This window comes from Sinocyclocheilus rhinocerous, unplaced genomic scaffold (assembly GCF_001515625.1).
Source record: "Sinocyclocheilus rhinocerous isolate Xijiao unplaced genomic scaffold, SAMN03320098_v1.1 scaffold2726, whole genome shotgun sequence".
Classification (NCBI taxonomy): Eukaryota; Metazoa; Chordata; class Actinopteri; order Cypriniformes; family Cyprinidae; genus Sinocyclocheilus; species Sinocyclocheilus rhinocerous.
Genome location: NW_015637150.1, coordinates 146,096 through 155,003, shown reverse-complemented (window position 1 = coordinate 155,003; position 8,908 = coordinate 146,096). Strand labels below are relative to the sequence as shown.

At 39.3% G+C, this 8,908-nt stretch overlaps 1 protein-coding gene across 1 annotated transcript in view; it reads right to left on the bottom strand.

Moving 5' to 3' along the window:
• The window catches only part of LOC107748628 (extracellular calcium-sensing receptor-like), a 6,670-nt gene extending 3,537 nt beyond the window's left edge, over positions 1–3,133 (bottom strand). The window contains exons 1-6 of the mRNA XM_016563508.1: positions 2,913–3,133; positions 2,507–2,798; positions 1,373–2,161; positions 1,063–1,290; positions 727–850; positions 249–637 (exon numbers count right to left, since the gene is read on the bottom strand). Of these exons, the coding sequence (XP_016418994.1) occupies positions 249–637; positions 727–850; positions 1,063–1,290; positions 1,373–2,161; positions 2,507–2,798; positions 2,913–3,133 (2,043 nt within the window). The remainder of the gene's footprint in view (positions 1–248; positions 638–726; positions 851–1,062; positions 1,291–1,372; positions 2,162–2,506; positions 2,799–2,912) is intronic.
• Positions 3,134–8,908: the final 5,775 nt, after the last annotated feature.

Below are 8,908 nucleotides of genomic sequence, written 5' to 3'. Positions count from 1 at the left end.
ATGAGCATACTGAGCATACTGAATGTGATGAACTTGGCTTCGTTGAAGTTATCAGGGAGCTTACGAGCAAGAACAAAACACAAGATGATCTTTTCTCTGTAATAGCTCAAATTCATATATGGGAAAGGAGGGGATATTGTTAACCAAAGCACACATATAATCATCTGTATTAGTGTTAAGGAAACAACACTGAGTTGCTGTTGAAGAGGCCCAAACCATTTCATAACATTACTTCCTGGAAGTGTAGCCTTGAAGGCCATTAAAACTACTATAGTTTTCCCCAGAACACAGGAGATACAGAGGACAAAAGTGATCCCAAATGCTGTGTGACGCAACATACAGGACCACTCAGTGGGCTGACCAATGAAAGTAAGTGAACAGAGAAAACACAAAGTCAACGAGAAGAGCAACAGGAAGCTCAGCTCTGAGTTGTTGGCTCTGACAATAGGTGTTTCTTTATGAAGATAAAACAGAAAAGATACAATTGTTGTTAATAACACCCCAATGAAGGAGAAAATACAAAGCACCATCCCCATGATTTCTGTATAGGAAAGGAATTCAATCACTTTTAAAACACATCTGTCTTTGCTTTCATTTGACCAGTACTCCAAATCACAAGGAAAGCAGTCACTAGAATCTGTGAAGGAATTTCAAGAAAATATTACTGAATGGAAAGTGCATGATGAAGTCACTTGATCAATGAGAATTATCCAGCATGTATTTTACCTGTGCCATTACTGATTTCTCCTTCTCCACATGGAATGCAGTCATAGCAGCAGACAGGTCGTCCTTTTTGCACAGCCTTCCTAGTTCCAGGGGGGCAGCTCTCACTGCACACGGACACAGGCAACTATAAGAAAACAAGTTGGCATATAAATATCATGTTGTCATATGATACCACGAAATAATTTTCCCCTGTGATTTCAATAATTTTCCCACTCTGGTTTCATATAGTCTTTGTTCTTCAATGCTGTCCTTTTCATGATTTTAACATATATTTGATTTTAACATTTATTTTTGATATTTCACATATTCCTCAATGATATTCTAGTAACAATGTACCTGTCCACTGTCCCCTGCCCATAGAACGTGTTCCTGACTGACTTGAAGATGTTGCTCTGAAGGCAGCGAGCTGTCATAGAAGCCCACATTCTTAAACTGCAGACTTCCATCCTGAACAGGCTGCCAGTTAACAAGGTCATATCTCGCCACTGGATCACCACTTGCATCAAAGAAGATTTCTTCACCTGTTTTGATGGTGAATTTCACACCTCCGATATACTCTAACACCTGAGAGGACAGATCCATTATTTCTATTTTAATTAGTTTCATTATGCTTTTTTTCTATTGTTATTTTATGAGCTCTAAATACCTTTTGTGGTGTTGGTCGTTCTCCTTTGCTGCTTTTGGTGGAGGATTTAATGTCTTTTAATATATTATGTAGTGTATGTGCAATAGCATACACTGCAGTGTACACTTTATTTGCTATTCGTAGCTCTGACACATCAGTATATTCATTTTGCAGCTCTGCAAGTCTCTCTGAACCAGTACAGCCACCACTACCACTGTTACTGAAAGAGCACTGAAAAGCTGTTTCCCAGAATTCTTTTAACAGTTCATTGTTTGGTTCTTGATCAGGGTGCACATTCACTAGGAACTCTCGCATACCCACAAGTTTAGCATTTGCTATAGCAAAACCCACAGCTCCAGAAAGGAAACGGTATTCCTTAGTTTCTGCAAGAGTTCGAGAAGTGATCCAGGATTCACTGCCAACCCACTGTATCCCTGTTATGTTATGCTGTGAAATTACTTTCAGGAGGGGAACAAAATCTCCTAATGCGATAAAAGCCAGCACCACCCTGGCAGTGCCCTTCTTTATCACTTCCACCGTCTTCAGGAACTGGTCTTGTGGATCAGTTTTAAATATGGCCTCTGAGTATTCAATACAAATCCCTTCTTGTTTTGCAGCCTCCTCAAATGCAGCGATGCCATTATTACCATAGTCACTGCGACTCCTGACCATCCCAACCCAGGTCCAGCCAAAGTGCTTGACAAGCTGAGCCAGAGCTCTGCTTTGATAATAATCACTGGGTATTGTTCTGAAGAAGGATGGATAAATGTTTCTGTTACTCAGGCATGCACATGTGGCAAAATGACTAATCTGCAAGAAAAAAATGCAGAGTATATCAACATTTTTTTTTTTTTTAACTCATTAATCCACTATACATTCAATGCAATTTTTATTCAAAACGATTTAAAAAAGAGGAACAAAAGCAATACATCACTACTATACAAATAGCATAACTGTTCTAAACATACTGCTACAATCTAAACAATTTAAGACATTGGTGTCTATATTTACAACAATGGATTTAAATTTAATATTTAAATATTAAATTTAATACGTTTAATATGCCTTGTAACATATATTTTGCTGCATATTCCAGTTGTTTATCATACACATATCCAACATGATAACAAGCAGCAGACAAGTAAGAGTTCTCACAACAGGTAAGCTGAATGGACCAACTAAAGATGCCAAACCAATGGTGGGAGAGGAGTTTGATTCTCCAACAATTGCATGAACAGCTGGTGGTCTAGAGCAGGATGTATCACTCAAAGTCTCTTCATAACCGTTCATCAAAGCCATGCCTGAGAGGATAGTCAGAGCTATAGAGCTACAGGAATCATATATCTTATAGCCCAACGAAACACCAGGCAAAAGCTGTGTGTTGTTATTAATCTCCTCAATTGCAAAAATCAGTGTCTGAGCAAATTTGAACTCACGCAAGTTGAAGCTGTGAAAACAAAGCATCAGTTGTGTATTTACATTCTGCAAAGAATTCTCAGAATCATGTTCAACTTTTTATTTATCATAATGTCTAATCTCAAAGAGTTACTTTAATACAGACCTGATGCATGTTGTTGGCTCTGGTTCGGAAGTGAAAGGATGCATCTTTAGCAGAGCACTTCTATGGAATGAGAAAATCGCCCCAATATTAATGTCTTTTTGCGCAGAAAGTAGTGGAAGGGCAGGCTGACCAAGCAGTCTGCAGACTTGTGCTGAAGCTGGCACACAGACCCCATACACCACCAGCAAAAGTAGCACCAGTGGTACAGTCCTTTTTGCCATATCAAAAAATACACAGGGCAGGAACCTCTGAGGCAGAACAGGGACAGTCCTGCCTTTTATTGTTTTTTAAATGTCCTTTGGGGTTGGCATACTCAATCCTTATCTATCATGAGCTTTAATGTAGTCAAACCAAAATTTATTCAGACACCTTCAACATTTCACACATTATCACAGTTTATCCGCTATAGTTTAGAACATCTATACATCTTGATAATGTCAGATAACACTTAAGAAAAACATGGTCAGGTCAAAGTGTCTAAATAATTTTTGGTCCCAAATTTTTATACATTTTACTGGTAGTCCACTGTATGAAGAATTTTTGGGTATAATATGTCACAGTTTACTTTGTTTTGCTATCCTCACTTACATAAATTAACTATAGCATCCTGCACCCACTAGTAAAAAAAAATATATATAAAAAATTATATCTGGTGTCTGAATAGTTTTTGATTTGACTGTATTTGCAGATTTTCCTCTTATGCCTAGGTTGTCTATTGGTGTGAAAAGCTGTAAATTGCAGAGAACCCAAACTTGATGGGATGGTTCCAAATCCCATCTGCCACTCAGACAAAAGCACAAATCCAATTGACTCTATTTGGTGCTATAATATAATTGACAAATAACAAGAAATTATTTATTTAACCTTTTTTTTTTTTTAAACACATCCTAAAATGTTTCTCATTTCTCTGAAAATGTAAGTGATTCTCATGACAAAAAGTAAGCAAACCCATTTTGATTCATCATAGCATTGCACAGATATTACATTTGGGGTACATGACAAAACATATAATGATATTTTCAATTTAATTATGGTGGGAATAAAAAAAACAAGGATCACACCTTAAAATTATATATTTCTCTCCCAGAAGTCTTTAAAACATGTGCAGTTTATGGTCATGACTTAACTATAAAATTAGCTCTTAGTTATAAGCTCATAATTATACACTATGACAAATGGCTCTCATAGCAATGGTAATACTTTAGCAAAAAATTGAACTTTTTAACTTTTTTTTTTACTGTTTTGCAAATTAAAAAATGTAAACGAGTTTCTTATGATAATAAATACACTTCAAAACATTAGCGTGTAGTCTTCTAATATATTAGTCTGTAGTTACACTTCAAGACTTTGTAGCGGACGGATGGATCGGACACACAATTATTTGTTATATTTAATGAATAATCCAACATACTCATCACCCAACAAAAAAACTAGGTACCAAGGTATCTGTTAACAACCCCCTAATGCCCTATTTGGATGGGATTAGTTTTACAAGGGTAGATGGAGTAATGTAATTTTACCACAGGATGTCTAATGGTCAATTCGCGGGGGATAATTGGCCATTAATATTACAATCTAATATTAAAATTTTACAGTCTGATAAGAAATCTCAGTAAAACTACCAGAAGTGGGAGGAATAACTTGATTTATGCACTGCCGTCACCTCCCTGTCGCCATGTGTGTACCACGTTGCTTCCTGTACATACTAATTTCCATATAAATAATGTATTTAGAATATGTTGTTAAATATAAGTAATATATTTATAATATGTTGCTTATAATATCAGTTAGGTCTGGTCAAATGATTTAGTAATTGAATTCTGATTGGATTCTGTTGGTAATAGGCACTTACCTAAAGAAGTTTTAGGTAACAGAAGTTTCATGCCAGGAAATAGCAGAATATTTACATACATATTTACAGCTGGTCAGTTCACACAGGATTAGCATTACCTGAGGTAATTTTTCCGGACACTTTTACAGAAGGTAAAAGTCATCGTAATTTTTACTGACATTGTCTGTAATGATTTCTGAGACAGCATATTTGGACAGGAATAAAATCAATGAGAAGCTCTGGGTAATAACTCTCTTACCCCAACTCTCCATGTAAAACTAATCTGGTACGAATAGGGCTTAAGCCACAACTAAAACCCAAATGCAGAACATACCTCTGGCTACCACTGCAGCAAAGACAAATCATCAAAGTGTTTTACAACCCAAAGGAATTAAGAAAGAGTTTCCCTCTCACTTCATTCACTAGTGCAGGGGTAGGCAAGTTCGGTCCTAGAGAGCCGCAGTCCTGCAGAGTTCAGCTACAACCCTGAAAAAAAACTCACCTGCCTATAGCCTTAGTAATCCTGAAGACATTGATTAGCTTGTTCAGGTGTGTCTGATTAGGGTTGGAGCTGAACTCTGCAGGACTCTCTAGGACCGAACTTGCCTACCTCTGGACTAGTGAAACATCCACATAATGCCATAAAAACATCCAATAATCCATAGACATAACTTTTTATGAATGAACATGCATACCCCAGGACATTATGTGTATTATTACTATTTTGTATTTTAGCTTTTGTATTGTATACTTTTCCATGCATGCCTTATAATATAATTTTTCAGGGGCTACCCTGTAATAGTCGACTAAACGTTAGTTGATGAGAAGAGGCTTAACCAACCAATTTTTAATTAGGTGTCGAGATTGTGTTAGAAACCATTTTCTTCCCAGCTCTTCAGCCCACAAGTATTGAATTACTTGAATATAAGGGTGTTAAATGAGCAGGAGTATTGGGCGATGCCTAAGGTGGAACAGCACTTGTGAGCTATCTGTCCCCTGACTCAGTGTCTTTCCTTAAGGCCCCGTTATTACCCACCAAGCCTTGCAGGACAACTTTGGCAGGTGAGGCTGGGGTGTGTCTGCATACTATGGCTTTGTTGCAGGCATACCAGGCTTACCTGCTACGATACCTTGATGAAGGTGAGGGGGTGGGCCCGGACGTGATTAAAAGCTGTGCAGGACACAAGTAAAACAAGTGGCAGTGATCCAACACTACCTCCTTCGCTGGGCTCAGGTCTCAGAGGCTGCCTGGAAGGAGCAGCTCCAGTCGTAAACCAGATCCTTCTATCAGGCGCAGCAGAAGTAGAGTGATGCTTCACAAGCTCCCGTGCAAAGATAATGGGGTCAGGAAGGAACTCTCAGTTTAAGTCTTCTAGAGAGAAGGCAGATTTGAGGACAGTTATTCTCTAGAAGATGACTTCCGCAAAGAGGTCCAACCGCCGAATGTGTCAGGCCTCTGAAGGCAGGCCCTTCCATGGAGAAACTTTTAACACCTCAATATATACGGTGTCTGACTCTCCTTGTTGCCTTCAGGAGACCAGATTAGTAACTATGCTTCACCACCTCTCAACTTTTTTGATTGATAACGACATTTGACATTTTACCCTGAGAGGTTTAACCCCTTGACCATCCTCGGACCACCCAAGTTGTGTTCACCTTTGACCCTTTAATAATCTCCAGATGTCAATATGCCATATGGTTTTAGCATATTTGGAATTCCAATGTTGACCCGTGACCTTTTAATTATCTCTGGCTGTCAATATCACATATGGTTTTAGTATATGTGGAATTCCGTTATTGACCCGTGACCTCCGGGTGTGCAATATGAAGACTGATCGATTTTGAACCTTGACATGCCAAATTAGAAGCCCACAGGCTCATTTTTGACTTTTCATGGCATCTGTTGACCACATATGTGGCTATCCTGCATCATTCCATCTCATGGTCACTCTACTACAGTCATGTGAGGGAAGAAGGTTTTGGCCAAATCTAATGATGTACAAACAATATCAAACTAAGTAAACAATTTTAACAGACCATAAGAGCAAATCACAATATGTGTGTACACACCTACACACAATTGAATGTATAAAAGGTGTTTCTTCTTATATAAAGATGTGTATAAATAAAAATAAATGATGTGTGTATCTATATATATATATATTAGGGGTGTAACGGTGAACGGTTCCCGGGCAAATTCCAAATGGAAGTGATCATCCCTATCTTGGAGTGGGGACTTTGGAGTTATTATGTACTACTTGTGTTACATAATGGATTCGTCGCAGCTGAACAGTGCTCTGTTTGACCGGTCAGAGTCCTTCAGATGCAGCCTTTGATATAGTTAGCAACAATGTCTTAATATTCTGACAAAATGTTGATACTTTCATTTTCAAAATAATCAAAGGTGGACTGTAAGGAAATACATTCGTTAAGTATTCTCGAACAAATATTAAGTACTAAGTTTTCTTTTTTTCTCACAGACAGCAACACTATAAAAATATAGTCTTTTACAATATTATGCGTTGCTGTAGATTAAACTACCCAACAGCATATTTAGTAGGCAACTTTAAATTTAATAACCTTGAACATATTCAGAAGTAAAATGCAACAGACACATCAGTAAAAAAGACGAGAGGGATAATCCAGGACAAGCGAAAATCAGGAAACAGGCAAACAGGAAACTAGACGAGACTAGACTAGACAACTAGAACTCAAACTAGGAACGGGAACTGGCTCTGTAAAGTAGCTATCGACTAGGGTAGCGATATGCGCTTACAATACTCGGCAGTGAGAAAGAGTAAGTCTATGGCTTATGTAGCATGTCTGATTGGATTTAGCTGTGTGTAATCAGTGCCTTCAGCTGTGTATGTGTAATCAGTGCAATGGATGATGGGAACTGTAGTCCGGGGTGAAGTGCAACAGTTAGTGTGGTGCAAGAGTCCATAGTAGTGAGCGGGTGATCTCTGGTGGTGAGCGAACGGAAGTGCAGACCCCCACGGCGGACCAGAGTGATCAGGAACCCACGGCAGGGACTGGGGCCTAGGGAAAACTGAAACATAGGAGACAGACAGTGCATTTACGGTCTCAAGGACGAAGGCAGGAAATACAGTGGGCTTATTAACAGTCTCTTTGGGTATGACTGACAGTGCTAAAAGTTCAGTGTAGGTCTCCTTGAGATTGGCTGGACAGACAAACAGTTCAAAGTTGGGGGCTTTGGCAAAAAGTGGGTTGACAGTTCACATTTAGGTTCAGGAGCAGACCTAAGACAGGCAAACAGTTCAAAATCGGATGTATTGACTGAAAATGGACTGGTAGACATTTCATAACCAAGATCAGTAACGGAAACAGGACTGACAGAAAGTTCAGATATATTACTCAAGACTGAGCAGACAGATAATTCTAAATTAGATTTGACTGCAGAATTTAAACCAACAGACAATTCACAATGGGATGCATTGATTGACATTGGATTGGCAGACAGGTCAGTGATTGAAGCTGGACAGACAGATGGTTCAAACTCAAGACACGTTAGTCGAAGCCAGATAAGCGGACAATTCAGAACAGAGTATATTGGCAGAGATAGGGTGAACAGATTGTTCATAACCAAGAGTAGTGACTGGAACTGAACTGACAAACAACTCATGAACTGATACTGGGCAGGCAGATAGTAAGACATCAGAATTGTCAGTGGGGTGGAAACAGACAGGTGAATTAACGTCAGGTTCATTGAGGGAAACGGGACTGGCAGATAATTCAGACACAGATTCATGGACAGATTCTGGATAAAATGACAGTTCATGATCGACTCATTGACAGAAACTGGCAAAACAGAGTTTTCAAAATTAGACTCAATAGCAGCATTTAGACGGACAGACAGTTCACAATCAGCCTCCATGGCTGGGTCAGAACAGGACGATGGTTCATAGATGGCCTTCGTGGCCGGTTCAGGACAAGACGAGAGTTCATCAACGGCCTCTGCAGCCGGGTTGACAAAGGACGAGTGTTCAGTAACCATGACAGGCATAACTGGGGATTCAGAAATGGTCTCCTTGGCCAGTGCAGGATAGGACAATAGTTCATAGGCCGTGACAGGACAGGCTGAAAGGGCGTTGCTGGGCGCCACCACCACGCAAGGAGCTGAAGCGAGCACCGCCGTTTCGGGAGG